We start from the raw sequence: 18,316 nt of genomic DNA, 5'->3' as shown, positions 1-18,316 counted from the left end.
TTTTATCTTTTCCGTGGCGTTTTTTATTTAGGGTCGCCAGTCTCCTCAGATTCGGTCTGGGGAGCATCAGCATCCTTCATTTCCTGGTCTGATCCGCTCTGGGCTGCCTTCTCGGCCTCAGCAGCCTTGCGAGTCTCTTCCTCAGCGGCTCTTTTGGCAGCCTGCTCAGCCTCGACTCGCTCCTGGACGGCACGGCGCTCAGCCTCGACTTTCTCCTGGTATCTGTTGATGATGGGCAGAGCGAGAGCACGAATCTCCTCAATCTTGGAGACGTAGACGCCCTTTGAAGCATCATCGCCTTCGTCGTAAAGCCAGTCCTATATCAAACGTTAGCTGAACCATTCACGAACAATTCAAGCGTCTATAGAGTAAATGCCCATAACATACCTCTGTTGACTCAAGCTTGGCTTTGATCTCGGACTTCTCCTCTTCACTACCATGCTCGGCGTACTGCTCGTCAAGCTTGGCTCGGAGATCGTAGATGAAGGCCTCAAGCTCATTCTTCTTCTCTTCTGTATCGGCAACTAGCTTATCCTCCATGACCATGGCAGATTCCTTCTCGGTCAGGGCAGTCTTTGAGCTGGCATCAAGCGATGAAGTGCCACTGGCGATAGGCAAGTCACCCTTTCGAACCTGCTTCTTCACCTTGCGAGTCTTGCCGTCGGTGTCCATAGCCTGTTACGGTATGTTAGTAAAGTCTGTAATTCCACGCGCATCAGTTGTATTGGATACTTACATCGGCATCCTTCTTGTCGCCATCCTCCTTCTTGTCATCGTCCTTGACCTCTTCCTCGACTTCCTGGTCCTCGACGTAGTAACCGTTCTCCACATTCAACACGCCGTGAATGTTGACTCGGGCCTTGAGCTTGCAAATCATGAAGTCTTCCTTGCCATCAGCCTTAACGCCCTTCACAGAAAAGCGGCCGATCCAAGGGTTCGTCTTTCCAGGAAGATCTTCAGTGTTTGCATAGCGAGCTTCCAGGTCAAACGGCTGTTTTCGATAGAATGTGAGGATCTTGGTCGAAGGCAGAACTCCACCCTTGTTGAACACAGTCAAGCTGGTGTCCTCATCGGGAATATCAGGGGCCTTCTCCCAGCCGAACTCGATAGGGTAGCTGATGATGTCTTGGACGGTGAAGTCACGAACTCGGAAAGCAGGAGACAAGATGGCACAGCTGAAAGCACAGCCTCGAGCAACAGCCTCATCGGCGTTCATGGTGTAGGACAGAGGCTTCTCGAAGAATGCCTGGATGCGGTCCTTGAGCGCGGGCACTCGGGAACCACCACCGACAATCTCGATGACGTCAATGTCATCTTTGGTGAGCTTGGCCTGGGCAAGGGCCTGCTCAAGGGGCACGTGAATACGGGCGAGCAAAGGCTCAACCATGGCCTCAAATTCTTGTCGAGTGACCATGGCTGAAGCATCCACATCGTTCATCAAGGACTCAATGTTGACGGGAGCCTGCTGGTTAGCAGAGAGAATCTTCTTGGTCTTCTCAGCGGCAGCAATGGTACGAGCCATAGCCCTGCCATGGGTATAGATGTCAACCTTGTATTTGCCCTTGAACTCCTTCGCCAAGTGGTCCACAAGAGCCTTGTCGAAGTCTCGGCCACCAAAGTTGCGTTCCCAGGCAGTAGCCTTGACGGCCAGCTCGCCCTTTTTGAACTCAACGATGGAGCAGGTGTAGTTGCTGTGACCAATGTCAATGAAGCACACCCGTCGAGGTGCCTCTTCCGCAGCAGGGAGATCCAGCTTGGTGATACCCCAGCCAAGAGCAGCGGCAGTGGTGTCGTTCATGAGTCGGAGAACCTTGAGGCCAGCAATCTCGGCAGCATCCAGCAGCGCTCTACGCTGAGAGTCTGTGAACCAAGCGGGGACGCTCAGGCAGATATCGTTGACGGGAAGCTTCATCTCGCTGGCGGTAGTCTGCTTGATCTTGCTCAAGTACATGGCAACAAGCTGTGTTGCGGTGAACTTCTCGCTGTTGCCGAGATAGTTGACCTCAGCGCCGACCTGGCCGTTGATGTCCACAAGGGGTGCGGTAACATATTGCTGCTCGATCTGGATATCGGGGTCGCTGAAGGAGCGGCCGGCAAGACGCTTGAGGCAGTTGACAGTGTTTTTCAGGTTGGAAATCTCCTGGGTCTTGGCGGCCTCACCGAGGTAGCGTGATTTGGGGCCGAATCCTACTAGAGATCTGTATTGCAGCACTCTGGTTAGCAATAGCGTTTACATGTGATTGAAGGTGGGAAGGGAGAAATGTCGCTGATAAGGCTATTGGGTAGGACGTACGGGGTTGCTCGGTTGGACACTTCATTGGTGATCTAGAAGTAATCAAGGTTTTCTGTCAGCGATGGTCCAGCTTTGGTGAGTACCGACGATGGTTGTTGGTCCATGACATTCACATACCACATCGACGCCGCGATTTCTCGCGACAGCAATCACCGTCTTGAGTGTTCCGAAATCGACACCTGCGACGCAGGGGGGAAGATGGTCAGCATGAGAGCGATTCTTTTTTCCAATCTGTAGCAAAGAGGGACGCAGTATAGAAATAAGCATAAGAATGAACGTGCGGCTGCGGGGAACATACCGACGACGGAAGTCATGATGTCTCTTTGGTGTTTTGCTATTGATCCCTGTCCTCGGAGAGTCTCGATAGGTATACAGTCGCACTTGCGTGGTCGACTGAGGGGCCCGAGCTAGAGGGAGTTAAAAAAAAAAAAAAAAAAAAGAAGTTTGTTGCTCAAAGGGCGTAGAGGCGTAAAGGCAGGATATACTCGATCAAGCCTGATGGGTGAAGGGTGAGGATAAGGTGAAGACTATAGAAAGAAAGAAAAAAGGAAGGGGGGAAAAAAGATCTGAGTAGAGGGGCCGTTCAGATAAGTGGCGGTTGCGATACAAAGTGGGATGCCAAATAGTCCTGGAGGCCTGGCTCTTGCGGGTGGTGGGCGGTGAGATCAGGTACTAATGCGAACCTGAAGAAAAAATTCAGTACGTGCCGCAGCCTGCTGAAAAGTGCCCATCGGGGTACCTGTCATTGGAGCTGGGCGCTGCTGCAACGAGTACCCGTGCCGGCAAACGGCAGGCCAAAGGGTACTCGCAGCAGCTGCCCCGCCGCCACCGAGGGAGGTACCCCATGGAAGGTTGCAGAATTTTCCAGACTCCACGAGAAAGCTGAGCGCCTGGGAGCCTGACCAGCGAGCCAGGAAGGAGTCAAGCAGGGCCTCTGGGTTTCCAGGGCTGTTGTTTGGTACCTAATCAGATGGCCAATAGAACGGCCAAGCCGCGGCAAGACACAATCTACAGGGAGTGTAAGGTGCCAGCCAAGTCTACGCCATTACCAGTAGTGCATTATCATTATCATATAATTACATGTATATTATACTTTCTTGTTTTCCTCTTGGTAATTGTCTCGATTCTTGTTCCCCTTGGCAGCCGTCTTGCTTCTCTTTCCTTCTTTCCTTCGTCCTCTCTGTTTTTAGACTCATTGGTCTTGCTTTTTCCTCTAGATATCTGGTTAGACAAGCGGAATGGACAATTACGAATATTCCCTTTTGCACATACACATGCACATACACATATTCCTTAGGTCAGTGGCTTGCAACGCAACGTGTTTCTTCGTTGACAGCCACGATAACAGTCAAGCCATAAAAACTACCCCGCCAAACTGCTTTAATGCCCCTCCTTGAAATGCCCCGCCATGCCTGGCTTTTAAACCTAGTTCAGTTCAGCTTGACAACGCGCCCAGAAACGTAAATTTCAGCATTCATAATGACGTGAACGCTAAGCAGCTCTCCCTGTTGATACATGACTCTCTCAATAACAGAAATAACTTAACTTAATCTAAATCTACCTGAAGCATATACTCATGGCGGAGCCTTCATGTTCCCTCAAATAATATTTGACCAACTTGTAAAGTCATTACTAGAACACCCTTCAAAATCTCGCTGGCTTCTCGTATAAAACAAGATGAATACCTCTTCTATGCATAAATGTATCTGCGGTAACATGATGCCTAACTAGTAAACCAATGTATCACGATGTTGACGATATCGAAAACCAAAATGCCTGTATTCCCCCCCCCCCCCCCCCCTCCCCCTTGAAATACATTCGTGTGTACAAACACATCTATGTTTGTAAGAGATGCAGATACCAGCATGTAAGCAGGTAGCATGGCCAGACAGCGCCACTATCTTACGACTCCGACGAGAGATCAATGAGCTCAACATCCGGAGACTCCTTGCTTGATGCGGCATCAACCCTAGTGCTTCGTTGGAACTGTGCCCGCTGGGCTATGGCATACTTTATCCTGTCTTCCTCTCCCATAAACTGGTCCATTGTAACGGCTCCCGTTCCGTTGAGCTGGAAACCCTCGAGAGAGTTTCTTTGCAGTGCGTCCCATGAGGAAGACGGGTTAGTGGACAATGCAATCGGTGTTCCAAGACCGATATCTGATTCGTCGAGATGTGTATAAAGTCCGGCTGGTGTCTTCTGTCTAGCAGAAAACATGCCGTCGATGCCATCAGGAGGCCTAACCACGCTTCCCTTATGCTCAAGCCGAGTGTTGGGGTGACCCTTTGTGCTTGCTGCCCTTCTTGCCTCGAGAGCGGGCAGAAATGTCTCTGGAACCACGTTAAGTTCGTCCCCTTGCTTTTCAGCCTTTTCGACTGCCTCTCGTGCGGTGGTATTGCCGTCGGCAACGGCAGCATCAGCTCTCGGGCCTCCCCAAGTCCTTTGCCCAGCAGTGAATATGCCATATACCATGTAATACCAGTTGAAGAAAGGGTTCAGGACAAACATGAGTGGATAGAGCCATATTTTGAAACGTCGAAGCTTTGCACCAAAATAGAGCATCAAGAGCCAATTTAGACCGAGGGAGACACCGATAAATCCCACAGGCAAATCTTTGACTTTTGCAACGGTCGATATCAGTGCAAGTACCATGATGAAAAAGAGAAGTGCTGTCGTGCGGATGGTATTTTGCATGAAGCGGACAATCACCAAGAGAGGGTACCGTTTCCATAGACGCCAATCCGTCAGCATGCATACTTCGTTGGTGATGAAGCCCAAAAACCATCGCCTCCGCTGCTTAATAAGGGAGCGGTAGGTCTGTACGGCTTCCGTTTTGCAAAACGCCGACGTGCACATCTGTATCTGGTACCGTTCTTTGGCGCCGATCATGAAGAGGTGGGTGAGCCAACGATCCTCTCCCAAGTGGCATTTTGCGAAGTCGAACAGGTCTTCGCACTGCTCAGCTTTATCTGTGAAATAATATTTGGCCATCTTCCTAAACGCGGAGAAGCGAAGCATGGTCAGGGCACCGGGAAGGCAAGTCACGGATCCGCAGCCTGACTCTACCGTGCGCTCGAAAAGTTGGCCATGTATATATTCAATATCTTGAAGCAGCGTGATGATGCTGTGCTTTTTCGTCGTCGATGTAATGACGCCAGTCATGGCCAGCATGTTTCTAGAATTGCCGGGACTGAGCTCCATGTCATAAACAAAGTTCTGTAGACAGACTTTGTCCAGTATGCAGTCTGAATCGATGAACAAGATGAATAGATTGTCATTCATCTTAAGGTATTGTTCGTATACTCTATCGATAAGTTTAAATGTCGATTTCTGGCAGTGCCTTTTGCCACCATGAGGGAACCGAGAGATGGTGATGCGTGCCTCTTTGTATTGGACATCGATGCTCTTCGGGTATGATTCCATTGTTAAAGGTACTCCCAGTTTTTCTATCGTGTTGAGATAGAGCTCATCTTCTTGATCACCGTCAAAAGAGAGGAATACATGGATACAGGCAGCGGGATAGTCGCAGTCAACAACAGAGTTAATAGCTGTGATAAGCACATCAGGCTCTTCCTTGTAGCATGGCATCACAATCACAACTTTTGGGGCGGTAACGTCATCAAGTACTTGCTTGATACGCTTTGTGCGCCCAAGTTGGTTGGTGACAAGTTGATAAACGCAAAACAGCCAGGGCACCGTAAGTAGAATGGAAAAGCTCCAGAATGCAAACCATTGGAGAACTGAGACGACGCCTTCTGGCCAGTATTTGGAAACTTGGCTTGGTAGCGGCAGAGTCACTATCATAATCGGGAGAAAGATGCATCTGAATGGAAGTGAGTGTCAGCGGCTCCCGGTTTGTACACAATTGATACGCACCAAGGGGCAGACCAACCTGAATGCTACAAATAAGATGCCAACAACGATGCAGAGTACGTTGATGGACCAATGTTCAGCCTTCCGAAAAGCTTTGTATAAGCAGTAGACGAATGCTGCCAACCAAAGAAACCACTCCAGCAGCGCCATTATCATCACCACGCCAATTATGGCGGTATAGACGATCTATCCATTATTAAATCAGTCTTATATTAGCCTTTCGCCGATTGCCGCGGATATCAATGGGTGCCATCAACACACGTCCACTTACATCTTTGACGGGCCATTCTGACCCAGTCGAACCAACCGCCATGATGCTTCACTACCGCAAGTAAAACCCAAAATTGCCCGTTTGAATTTTTTGATGACAAGTACACGATGACTTCAACCATACAAGTCTGGGCGAACAGCAAAAAGTGAAAAGTGCCAACCAGCCGTTACTCCTCTGATGTTCGGAAACCACAGGCGTAGGTGCATGCACGTATCCACACACAGCTATCTTGTTTCAAGACAGAGCAGAACGACGTCGAATAGAGATGGCTCACGGATGTGCCATAGATTGATGCTTGCATGCTAACCCCAGTCAAGATTGCCCCAAGATTTCGCAGCAGAGGAGGCTGCTGAACAGCGATCGTCGTGACACTTAGTGGCAAGCCGGCAGTGAGACAGCAGCAGATGGCCCAAAGACGCAGCGCAGCGGGATTGCGGCAAATGCTGGCCTGCAGCGCACCACCGTCCCTGCTCTGTACGAGTCTATAGCGGCCAAGCGACTGAGAAGCGAGAAACAGCAGATACGGCAAAAACCGAGGGTGAAGCGTAGCAAAAGTTACAGCAGGCTGAATGAAGCAGAGGCAAAAAAGAAGAAAAGAAACGTATCAATCGCTGAGAGGAGCGGCAAGTGATGTGCGCCACCACCTGCTGGATTTGGTTGTACGGGAAGTGTTCAGTTCACTCGTGCCTAGAGTTGGAACAAGTAAGACCCAGGCCAGGAATAGGTCGATGGGCAGCTGCAGGCGTCATCACAGCCCAATATGGAACCACGGCCTAATTGAGACAGTATCCTGTGAGAGGGACAGAAAATGAGAAGAAGAGGAAGAAGGGGAAGAATAGGAGTGAAGACGAGGGTTTAAAGAAGAATAGAAATTGCAATTGAGCTATTCAGCTCCGAAACAACAACTCAGACGGCACACTGCACGTACCTACATGCATACATAGGTAGGTAGGTAGGCACACACAGTTACACACTCACTGCCTTGTTGGTGCTTTGGACCTTCTAGGAGCAGTTTAGCATGCAGCGCTTGGACTCTTAAAATAGCAACGGCCACTTAAGATACGAGAGCCAGCATGAGTCCATTGCTCGCGTCTGCCAGTGAGCTTTCAGAAAATCGCTCTGACGCATACATCCATACTAAATTTATTATAAAGACATATATACGTACATCATACCCCAGGTACCTGGTGCCCGCTTGGCGGCAGGGAATAAATCGCCGCAAACCCCACCAAGGCGGAGGGAGGCTCAAGAGATGCCCTGTGAACTCCTTCACTCTAGTCTATGCAGGTTCTGTTTAGCCTCGCCCTCGCACACGGATAACAAGATACTGGTTCTGGTAAGAGGTACTCATAGCAGTATTGGTAGATGGTGAATATAAGAATGGCGACACCCTCATACAAGGGTTCGAAGCTCAGGTCCCTTGCATCCTCCCTCGCTCGCCCCTCCCTTCTGTTGCGGGGTTCAGTAACGTCAGAGAAGACCGCGAGAAGTCCTCCATCGAAAACCTCACGCTTTGCAGTCAATCTGAGAAGTCGCTGCTCTCCATCACACCCATCCATCCTGGCACGAGCTTACCCCAAACAATAGCAAAACAGTATGAGCCCTGCTATTGTCATATGTGCTCTGCCACCACGACCGAATGTCCGGACAAAGAGAGCCCCGTTGACCAATAACTCTCAAATGGTGTTGTGAAATGCGGCCAGGCAGATGCTGCAAAATCAGTTAAGTGATCTCTTAGCTTTCTTACACGGCAGCATGAGTATGACGGAGATGAGCCATATCTTCATCTTCCTCTCCGTCTCATATCGTGGTGACCACAACAAATTTATGCCCCGATGATGCTCCTCAAGTTTTATAACCGCTTGGTGCCCAAGTTCACAGTGCGGAGTAGCTGTATCGTGCGTCGCCATAGTGATTGGCTGTCACTGTAACGCCTTACCAGTCTACATCGCTCAACTGAAGCTTCCGAACGCGTTGGCCCCGATCTTTACTCGGTTTTTCTACCCGGTTATGATAGAACATTGTTGGCCGCTCATTACCTAATTCATATGAGTCCATGTCAAACTAGATAGAACACGCAAGATAGAGACACTTACCCTCTGGATCATCACTTTGTTGGAGATCGTAATTTAGCACAAGGTTCTTTATCCGTTGCTGCTCCTCTCTTTCTGCCTGTTGCTGTGTCTTCATAGCAATTGCAAACGTCGAGTCCGAAGGGAGTTCAACGGTGCGAGTCTTGTGTGTGCATATTAGCATAAGCGATTGATCAAGCCGGATGGATGAACATACCTGTTGTCGATTGCCTCTCTTAGTCATCAGGGAAAAGGCCATGGTGCCGCTCTGTCCCGTCTCTCCAGAGCCAGTTGACATCGATGGCTCACGATTTCTAGATCGCACAGGAAGTGGCACATCAAATAATTGTTTGCGTTCGAACTTGCGGGATTCGAGGCTTTCCGCCATCATTTTCGCATATTCTCGCTCAAATTCGGCCTCGTCTTCGGGATCTACAACTTCCTCTTGCCTGGTGACAATTATCGCCTCGTCATACTCGCTTTCATGAGTTGAGCCATTATCACCATCCTGACAAGGATGTTGTTAGTGAACTGATCATATGACGCTTGTTCTTCATGTGAAACTGCGGGGGCTGTATCTCACCTCTGCTTCTTCTTCTTCCTCGGAGGCGCTTTCATCGTCACCATCGCCATCCGCTTCCACGTCGTCCATGTCCCCATTTTCATCCTCAGAAGATGGGCCGCTTGTAGCGTCGTCTGCTTCAACAACCTTGTCAACACCTGCAGTTTTCTGGTCTTGGGAGATGGCAAGCTGAAAAGCTTTAGTCGCTTCCTCAATATCCTCCACAAATTTCCACTGGGGTCGAGTTAATGCAAAAGTATCAAGCACAAGAAACTCGATATCTAGGGGCAGGGGATATTTCGTGTGGACATAATACTTGTAGAAACGCATTAGATTAGCTACATCCCACTCGTCAAATCAATAGGCTTGTCTTACCTGAAAGAATGATAGGAAGTAGTCAAGCTTTTTGCCTGCAGCACCCCGATTGAAAAACATCCCACAGGTTTCTAACATTATAGATATGAGGCGGATCCGAAAATGATCATCCACGAGGTCAAAAGGATTGTATTTGCCAATCACCGGTGGCCCGTCTGGCAGATAGGTTAGTTCACTTGCCAGAGAAGCCAAGGCTTACCAAGAAGGGGAAAAACAAGCAACTTACTATATCCAAAGAGGACGATTTTGTACATGGTGTCAAAAATAACTGGATGTTCCAGCATGCGATAGTTGTAGAGCTCGCCGAGATACTTGACTTCAGCAACACGGCGCTGGGAAAACCTAAAGTCATTCTGTTCAAGTCCGAAACTAATAGACTCTAGGACATTATCAATGACTTTAACCACAAAATGCGGATGATGCCGGTAAAGGGCGCTCAACAGTATGGCAAGAAGATGAATATTCCCATATTTCACTTTTCCAGGTTTAGAAAATACTTTTTCTAGAATGGCAACAACCTGTATTTGGATTTAAAAAAAAGAATTAGCGACGTCAAGTACCATAGGATAAATACAGCCATTTGACGGAGAGGAGGAGAATAATATAGAGTAGGGGTTAACAGTCTCACCTCTGTCTCCTCCCAATGGAGTCTGCGAATCTGCTTCAAGATCTTGCTGTAATTCCGTTTAGTCATGTCTCCATAGATCAACTTTCGGATAAAGAGCTCCATTGGAGTTCGCTCCTTTTGCTCAATAGCAGGTCGCTCTGGGGGATCGACGTGATACACCGCATTATCAATGAGCATCCGCTCTGGCTGGCCAATATGCTGTACAGACTTCTTCCTCTGCAGCGTCTCAAGGAAACTTGCCATCCTCGGCGCGGTTTCAGGGTTCCTGAGGAGATACCGGCCGCAATTTTCAATTAAATTGCACAAGATCTCAATGTTCATCCGAGAAAAGTCATCAAGGCTGACCTTGAGGCAGTGGAAAACCACATGCTCAGGGACTACTCCAAATTTTGTAAGCTCAGCCAAATACCGAATATTGCTCAACCGAACTTGGCCCAAAAAGTCCTTTTCTTTGCGTCGCTGTAGACTACGAAACTCCGCATCCAGATAATCGACCAACCCTTTGGGCACGTCTGGCATATACCTACCCAAGGTAGCAACCAGACGAGCCCAGGATGGCAGCAAATCGCTTCTCCCTTTGGGAACCTCCGTCAGAGCCTTGACGAGTCGGTTGCGCGACGCTTTGGAGTTGAGAAAACAGAAATCAATGGCCGTCTGGTCAATGATTTCTTTATTTGTAAGGTCTGGCAAACGAGCCAAGATGGCATCTACCTGTGCTCCAATGGTCTTATTAGCAATTGCCATTGATTGATCATCAATGGGTTCCGGAGCCTTTGTAGGTTCCGAACTTTCGGCAGAGTCTGGCTTCTTGACAGGCTGCTCTTCAGTCTCTGTCTTCTTCTTTTTGCCATCTTCCAAAAGAATAGCCGGAATCTTTCCCTTGAGGTCCACTAAATTTTCGTAGAACCGGCGTTCATCTTCATCTTCCCAAATGCCAGCGCCATCTGCCATAGATCGCAGGTAGTCGCCAGTCTTGACCAAGCCTATAGAGTTGTTTGAAGCTGCAAGAGGATCATTGGAGTCCTTGAGGTTGGGCATTTCTGCGCCAATGGCGTCTGCTATTACTTGGGCATTCGCGACCAGCCTATCTTGAGCTTTGACTTGTTTCTCGTAGTTAGCTTGCCTATCTTCAAAGACCTCTCCAGACTTGACATAGGCCTCCGCGTTGCGCCGTGCTTGGAGATGGATGGATTTTTGGTCGCGGACAATATGATTTGCAACATCGTCGAAGTACTTTTTCAAGATTTCTTTGAACTTGTCCGCTAGTTCGGGAGGAGTAAACGGCTGGCCTTCGGCGGAAGGGTCCCTTGGATCTTCAGCGACTGGTAGACTGTCCTCATCTCCAGGCTTGCGGCTTTCAGGCGTAGTGGTTCGGATCCCCAGAATGTCCCAGCTAAATGCTTTGACGAAGATGACAAGCAGCGGCAAATTAGCGTGCTCCCTATCATAACCGAGCAAGTCTTTCAAGACTTCGAGGGGGAACGGGTCCGCAGAGCCACCAACTTTGGAGCTACTCCGGGTCTTCAGCTCTGGAGCTTTACCAATAGCGCCTTTAGTAGCATCATCCGGTTTGCTTGCATCGTCAAGCGTCCTTAGCACACCAACAAGCCAGAGTTCCGTAATCACCCTGAGAAGAGCACGCTGTCGGATAATGCGCTCCTTCTCCTCTTTCTCGCGCGCCTCTGCCGGCAAACTTTTGAGAATGCTCTTATCAGGCGTGGCCATGCCCTTGCCAAGTAGCCAGGTAAGGTATTCGGTGAACTCGGTAGGGCCAAACCGTTGATGGAGCGCGCTCACAATCTCGACCGCTGCCTCGATCTCTCCTGGAGCTTTAAGTCTACAGAGTCCTTCATAGCAGGCAGATATGATCTCGGAAAGATATTTATGCAAGCTTAAGGTTCGAATCTCTTGCAAAAAGGTCGAGAGGGTCGCAGCGCTAATGGCAGTTCGAAGCCTTTTTATAAATGCAGTATTTTTCTTGAGAGACGAGTCAAGCGAGCCGCTGATATTGATAAGGCCTTTGATCAAAATATTAGCCAACGAACAACGAAGCATTAGAGTCGTTCGTTCACTGTACCCGTGTCGCCATCCCAGGCCTTTACATTAAGAGCTCGAAGCTCTCCTGATATTCACTGTTAGCTCATAGAGTGGTGGGGCGGCAAGGTCGCAAACACAGCACATACGCTTCCTCGTACGATCCATGGTAACCCGCTCGTTGAGTCTGGATTGCGACAGCCGATTCTATTCGAGGTACTACATTCGAGCGTGACGCCGGGCTGCTAAGGAATGTACTGCCCTAGAATATGGCACTGTTGTTGGGCAAGGCGATTCAGCAGCATCGGTGCGTCCGAGGAAACGGGTCGGACAAGAGGATATAGAGCACGAAGCAGTCGGCGACGTAGTCAGAACTCGTAACCTTTGGTCGTTCGCAGCCACAAAATGGACGCAAGGCTAAGCTATGCGAAAAGGCTAGAGAACTCTGATAACAGCGAAATTCCTATTTGGCCGATAATGCCATCATCAGTCAGAGCTCAATTCAACAGATGCAGGACTGAGTCAGCCACGCGCTAGCACTGGCGCGCCGGAACAATGTGGCTGCGGAATCTCGCTTAGCCCGATTCGCAGAGCATTGTTGCACGCTAAACCAAGGAGGGTTGACGGGCGTTCATTTCCAGATGTGCTGGTGATAGCAGGAGCATCCTAACTTCCACATGATACTAGGCACGCAGCTACAAAGTTGTCCGTTATGCAAAGCGATGAGGCGAGGGCCCAGCCCAGAAGATAAACATACTACCGCTATAAAAATGCCCATTGTTCCTACTCAATATGGAAGGCAAGTGCTCCATTTAAACATACGAAATCCTGCACTTTATAGGGTAGTCCAAGGCATCATCACATGCCTATTCTCGTAGTCAAAATCATTACTTTAGTACCACATTTCCACACGTGTAGCGGAACTAGAAGTTCATAATGCAATATATCTTGATCCCATGTCTTTCTTATCTCAAAATTGCTCAAACCGCTTATATAAACAGTAAGCAGGAAATCAGTGGACGCCCCTCGAGTGCAAGATCCAAACCCTTGTGTATGCTGTGCAACTATCTCATCCAACGCCATTGTGCTCTCATAAGTCTAAAAACATTCCCAAACTTCTCCTTCACAATGCTACAATCGCTGAGTACCCAGCAGCAAAAGAAAGTCTACTGTTCAGTGTTGCCATGCTTAACCACAGAAACATGTGGACCACATCAAAAAAGGCGGAATTTCTCGCCAGCTTCTACACCTTCTGGAGAGCCAGATCCTTCGGCTCCCTCGTGGCCTGGATTCGGATAGTACCAAGCAGAGACTGCGATAGCCACGTAAAGAACCACCAAGAGGAAGCCTTCGAGATAGTTGCTCTTCTGATCTTGCAAGAATCGACCAACAGTTAGAATGGCGAGAATAAGCATGACGAGGTCAAAGATGCCAAAGTCTAGATCCAGAGCTTTATCGCGGCCCCAAGCCACGATGACGACCAGTGGCGCATTCAATAGGGCCGTCTGAAGAGTGGCACCCAGGACATGCGACAGCGCAAAGTTCATCTGGTTGTCCCACGCCTCGTCAATAGCGGTGATGTGCTCGGCAAATTTCTCGACGAAAGGAACCAGAATAAGACCCATGAAAGCGTCAGACACCCTTGAGTGCTCGATGATGGGCTCGATTTGCAAGACAAGGGTGATTGCAATCAAAGTAACAAGTGCAACGGCAACACTCAGTGCAACGATACATTCTATCAGGGTGAGCTTGTCCTTGGCGGCGTCCTTGTGGCCGTCGCGGTCGCGCTCTTCGTCCATTTCGAAAATGTCATGGTAGAGACCGTGGTGCGTCCGGGCTTGGAAAAAGACAAAGACGCAGTATGCAATGATGAGCAGGACGGATACAATTCGCGAAATGCTTAGGGTCTTGTGGGCCATCTCTTCAGTTGTCAGGTTAGATTCTGGGAGACCTCGCTGAAAGACTGTGGGAATGCCTAATGCCACGCCGCTGGAATCATGGGTGAGCTAGGTTTCTCTATTCGAATGCAGGCGGGGACGACATACGCTGTGAGAAGTAAGCCACTACCAGCCTCACTAATAGTATCGCTGAAGCTCTGTTCCTCATGGTATAATCCTCCGACGAAAAAGCAGAGGCCCAAGCAGAGAAGCATAGTGGCTAAAATCGAACCGAGGATAGCGGCCTTTATGACAAGAAACTGATTCATGGATAGTAGAACCATGAAGAGGATGATCTCGACGATAGAACCAACCGTCGTCTCAATCAGCACGCCGAGAACATGGGGAAGTTTGCGAGCAAGCTCTTGGCCAGCGAATCCAATGAGGTTGGCGCAAGGGGCCATTGCAATGTAGGAGAGGATGAAAATGAGAACATGTTTTTCTGGCAAAGAATCTAAAACACCACGAGATTCGAAGTCAGTTGAATGCGTCGGAAACTCCATACAGATGAGGTAGGCAGAGCCTCCGCGCCACCGCAGCTCGCATCAACTTACACCGAACAGCCAAAGCAACGGGAACAATAGGCCAGAGGATATTGACGGCTGCGCTGGCTTTGCAAGAAGAGCGAAAGCAGATTCTCAGAAAGTGATAAGGATGAATTCCGTTACGGCCGCTTTCGCCGCCGCTCTTGATCCTAAAGAGCTTCATGTTCTGGCCTTCACCACTTTGCCGCCACTGGGTTCGTTTGTACTCGCCGCTGGTGGTGTTTGGAGGAGGAAGCGTCTCTTCAGCGCCGTAGGTCTTGTTATAAACAGGCCCAAGCTCGAGGCCATCGTTGTGGACGAGGCTTTGGCGCTGGCCATTAGAGCCAAAGCGGCGATGGCTGGGACTAGCCATTGAAACAGCCTGAATCAAAGCGCGGGCCGATGCCAAGTGGTGGGGCTAATGAAATATCTCTTTGTCTTGTCCCTGTTCAATTTGAGACCATGCACTCAAAGATGGTGGTGGTGGTAGTGGTGGTGGTGTTAGTGGACAGCCCAGACGGCTACTACTTTGTATGTAGGTAGCCAAGTCTGGAGATGCGTGAGCAGAAATATCAGACCTTCGGCTGACTCTCGCTCTGGGCAATGCACAATACTAAATACTTTCGGTATTCCGCTTCACGAGCGACGTAGCGTTGGCCGGGCCCGGGGGTCGACGACGTGGCAAGCCTCCGGTGGCTCCAGACACTTTGCAGAGGAGATTGGCGTTCAGGCCGCGCAGATACGGGGCAGTACAGGTTCTGCTGCTTCTAAGGCTCCGGCCCTCAGTGGAAAGCTGCCAGGTTTCTGAGAGTAAAATCCTGCTCAGGAGCCACCAATAGAAGAGCTGAGGGCATGGGCGAGTAAATATGCGTGAAACGAAAATGTCGGTGGCTGTGAAGGCGCCAGTCGACGGGGCAATTCTGACCCGGACGCATGGTCGGTAGAGCCCGCGATCTTAGGCCCCTCCCTCTTCCAAGAAAAAAAGGGAAAACGTGGAATAGCCCATGCTCGTATGGGTATAGGCGCTTAGTCTGTGGATAAATTACGAGTCTGCTGGTAAGCTGGGATGTGCAGATGTGCCCGCCATGCCGTGCTGTGGGGAAGAGAAACTGCCAAAGGATGATAGACGGAAACGACAATGGTGACGATTACGACGTGGAGGACGATCAATCAAAGGACAGTCTGTCTAGGATCCAAGATGGCACAAGCTCTCTGGTACAGCATGTATTTCTGGAAAGAAATCGATATTCTGGTAAAACGCTACATATTCCTTTTCTTTAGAGAGGTAAAGTAGCCATGTGTGTAATTGGAAAAAAAGGAACAAAGGCTACGGTGTGAACAGGTGCAAACTAAGTTTACTAGACTGAAGTTTTACAAGGTTATAAACAACGCTATGGGGATACTAGTATCTTCTTAATAGTATTAGTACTCATATCTTTCGAGTTGGCTCGATCGAGTGTCAAAGACCAGCGTCTCAGGAGGGGGTCCACAGCAACAAAAAAAAAAAACCATTTTTTTATTCACTCACCGTACGTCGTCTTTTGAACCAAAAAGCCAAAACAAAAGAAAAGCCTCGTCCCATACACCAGTGGTAGAGCAACCTGAGCAGAAGTGTCGTATTGGATAAATTATATGTCCAGGGTTTCAGATTCGCAGTCCACCCCCTGGACGAAATAGCTCAAAATTAGATAGATATGCTTGACTTTAGCGCCTTTTCTTGCCGGTTGGCTGCCTCCGCACTACTTCGTGCTTAATTCACGGCTCTAATTTCACCACCCTGCCACTTCATCAATCGTATTGGTATATGCAGTATTCCATACAAAACACAAATACAGCACTCAAAGCAGTAGTAGCTCTAGCAAAGCCCAAAGCCGTAATAAATAGTACATGAAGGAGCTCCATCGCAGTCTACTCGTACATGTCCATTGTACGGAGAAAGCCGATGGCACCGTTACCATGTTTACGAGGTAACTATGGCCAGCACTTTTTGCCACTGAACTATGGCTCGCTCTCATACCCTCGGGGCCATTTGGTGTCCTCCTCGCTCATAGGGGCCCATGTTAGGAGGGCGAAACTCGCACTGGCGTTGAAAGACAAAAGCGACTTGCTTTAAAACGCACAGAGAATGGATGACTCGTGATAATTAATCCACCATTTGACTAGATCCTCCCCAGGCCTTCACTGCGTCTGAGCCGGCTCAACAGCTTGGAATCCATCAAGAGAGACTGTTACTGCGCCAGCTTGAACAAGCTTAAAAACGAAATTAGTGGTTAGCAAAGGCACAAAATAGTAGGTAGCGAGCTCGAAAGGTAACTTACAGCGCGAGACAGGTCTTCTATCAAATCATCGACGTCTTCAATACCGACGCAAAGGCGAATGATGTCCTCAGGCATATGTCGCTCCCTTCGAGTCTTGGCATCGATGCTGGCATGGCTCATCTGGCAGGGCATGCTGATGAGACTGTTTACACATCCAAAGCTGACGCTAATGGTCCACAGACGGGCTGCCTCCACGATACGCTGTGAGAGCACTGCGTCTCCTGTCTCAAAAGACAATACTGCGCCGGCTCCCCTGGCAGTTGCCCAATGCAACTCATATTGTGGGTGAGACTTGAGGCCGGGGTACCGTACCTTGAACCCGTGTGATTCCAGGAACTCGGCAATGGCCTGTGCATTGGATTGCTGCTTTTCCATGCGGATAGCCAGCGTCTTGACTCCTCTCATAAGAAGGAACGAGTCATTGGGAGACAGTCCACATCCGGTCGAGTTGATGGTGAAGTAGAGTTTATCGGCAATCGCCGCCTCATTGCATGCAATCACGCCGGCCATAATGTCGTGGTGACCGGAGAGATATTTGGTTCCCGACTCATACACAATGTCTGCGCCAACGTCCAAGGGATTGAACAGCATGGGAGACAGCATAGTGTTATCAACCACCACGAGAGCCTTTTCATTGAGTTCGTGCGCTAAACGCGCAATAGAGGGTACATCAACGATTTTAATCAAAGGATTTGTAGGAGTCTCGAGGAGCACCATTGTCGTCTTTTCCGACAGCCGCTCTTTAACGGCATTGACGTCTGTTGTATCGACATGGTGTACGACGATTTGCTGGTTGGCTGCAAGATATGTGAGCAAACGGTGTGTGCCACCGTACAGATCGTCGCCAGTGATGACTTCGTCGCCAGGACGCAGAATTCGCGAGATCACATCGAGAGCTCCCATTCCAGAGCTGACAGCCAAGGCACGGTTTGCGTTCATAATCTTGGCCAGGTGGCGCTCGAGGTGAGTGCGTGTAGGGTTACCGGATCTTGTGTAGTCATATTCCTGCTGGCCACCGCTGGCAGAGCTCTGCTTAAAGGTCGCAGACTGATAAATTGGAGTGCTTGAAGCGCCATACTGATCTTTTCCCTCGGTATAGACCAACTCGGTCGCTAGAGCATAACGGCGGCGTCCGTTTCGGGGGCTCGATGGTGCGGGTGAAGGTGGGAGATCGTGGCCATCGAGGTCGACACGTTTGAGAGGGTTGGCAGATTTGTCGTCGGCTGCCATTTTGAAAGTATAGAGAAGGAGGATCTCTCAAAAGCGAGATTGTAGTTGACGGCGAGAGCGGTTTCGTCTTTACAACTAGGTAAGCGGAAACATATACTGTATTGCTCCCGCACAATCCGACAATGATGCGACGGAAGCAATTAATCGGCGAAGGAAACCAACAAAGGTGCCGGGGAAGTGATGATAATGGCGAGGTATA

General features: G+C 49.4%; 5 protein-coding genes across 5 annotated transcripts; all 5 read right to left on the bottom strand.

Annotated features, from left to right (window-relative positions):
• Positions 1 to 23: 23 nt before the first annotated feature.
• On the bottom strand, positions 24 to 2,607 carry TGAM01_v205432 (heat shock 70kDa protein 4; the record flags this gene model as incomplete). The annotated part of the gene is made up of 6 exons (XM_018802747.1): positions 24 to 317; positions 388 to 675; positions 737 to 2,198; positions 2,294 to 2,325; positions 2,411 to 2,472; positions 2,592 to 2,607. The coding sequence occupies 6 exons, from the start codon at positions 2,605 to 2,607 to the stop codon at positions 24 to 26; spliced, it is 2,154 nt and encodes a 717-aa protein (XP_018663864.1).
• Positions 2,608 to 4,195: 1,588 nt separating this feature from the next.
• TGAM01_v205431 (chitin synthase D) lies at positions 4,196 to 6,097 on the bottom strand (the record flags this gene model as incomplete). Its single annotated transcript, XM_018810678.2, has 1 exon — positions 4,196 to 6,097. The coding sequence occupies one exon, from the start codon at positions 6,095 to 6,097 to the stop codon at positions 4,196 to 4,198; it is 1,902 nt and encodes a 633-aa protein (XP_018656088.2).
• A 2,275-nt stretch (positions 6,098 to 8,372) lies between these two features.
• TGAM01_v205430 (hypothetical protein) lies at positions 8,373 to 12,276 on the bottom strand (the record flags this gene model as incomplete). The annotated part of the gene is made up of 9 exons (XM_024549641.1): positions 8,373 to 8,476; positions 8,534 to 8,672; positions 8,727 to 9,017; positions 9,093 to 9,386; positions 9,447 to 9,601; positions 9,673 to 9,964; positions 10,075 to 12,092; positions 12,152 to 12,196; positions 12,258 to 12,276. The coding sequence occupies 9 exons, from the start codon at positions 12,274 to 12,276 to the stop codon at positions 8,373 to 8,375; spliced, it is 3,357 nt and encodes a 1,118-aa protein (XP_024405590.1).
• A 1,046-nt stretch (positions 12,277 to 13,322) lies between these two features.
• Positions 13,323 to 14,942, bottom strand: TGAM01_v205429 (Ca2+:H+ antiporter; the record flags this gene model as incomplete). Its single annotated transcript, XM_018810681.1, has 3 exons — positions 13,323 to 14,097; positions 14,154 to 14,499; positions 14,600 to 14,942. 3 exons carry the CDS (start codon positions 14,940 to 14,942, stop codon positions 13,323 to 13,325), a joined length of 1,464 nt encoding a protein of 487 aa, XP_018656091.1.
• A 1,805-nt stretch (positions 14,943 to 16,747) lies between these two features.
• On the bottom strand, positions 16,748 to 18,117 carry TGAM01_v205428 (cystathionine beta-lyase; the record flags this gene model as incomplete). Its single annotated transcript, XM_018810682.1, has 2 exons — positions 16,748 to 16,819; positions 16,888 to 18,117. The coding sequence occupies 2 exons, from the start codon at positions 18,115 to 18,117 to the stop codon at positions 16,748 to 16,750; spliced, it is 1,302 nt and encodes a 433-aa protein (XP_018656092.1).
• Positions 18,118 to 18,316: the final 199 nt, after the last annotated feature.

This window comes from Trichoderma gamsii (genome assembly GCF_001481775.2).
Source record: "Trichoderma gamsii strain T6085 chromosome Unknown Scaffold_17.2, whole genome shotgun sequence".
Lineage (NCBI taxonomy): Eukaryota > Fungi > Ascomycota > Sordariomycetes > Hypocreales > Hypocreaceae > Trichoderma > Trichoderma gamsii.
This window is presented reverse-complemented; position numbering and strand designations above follow the sequence as displayed.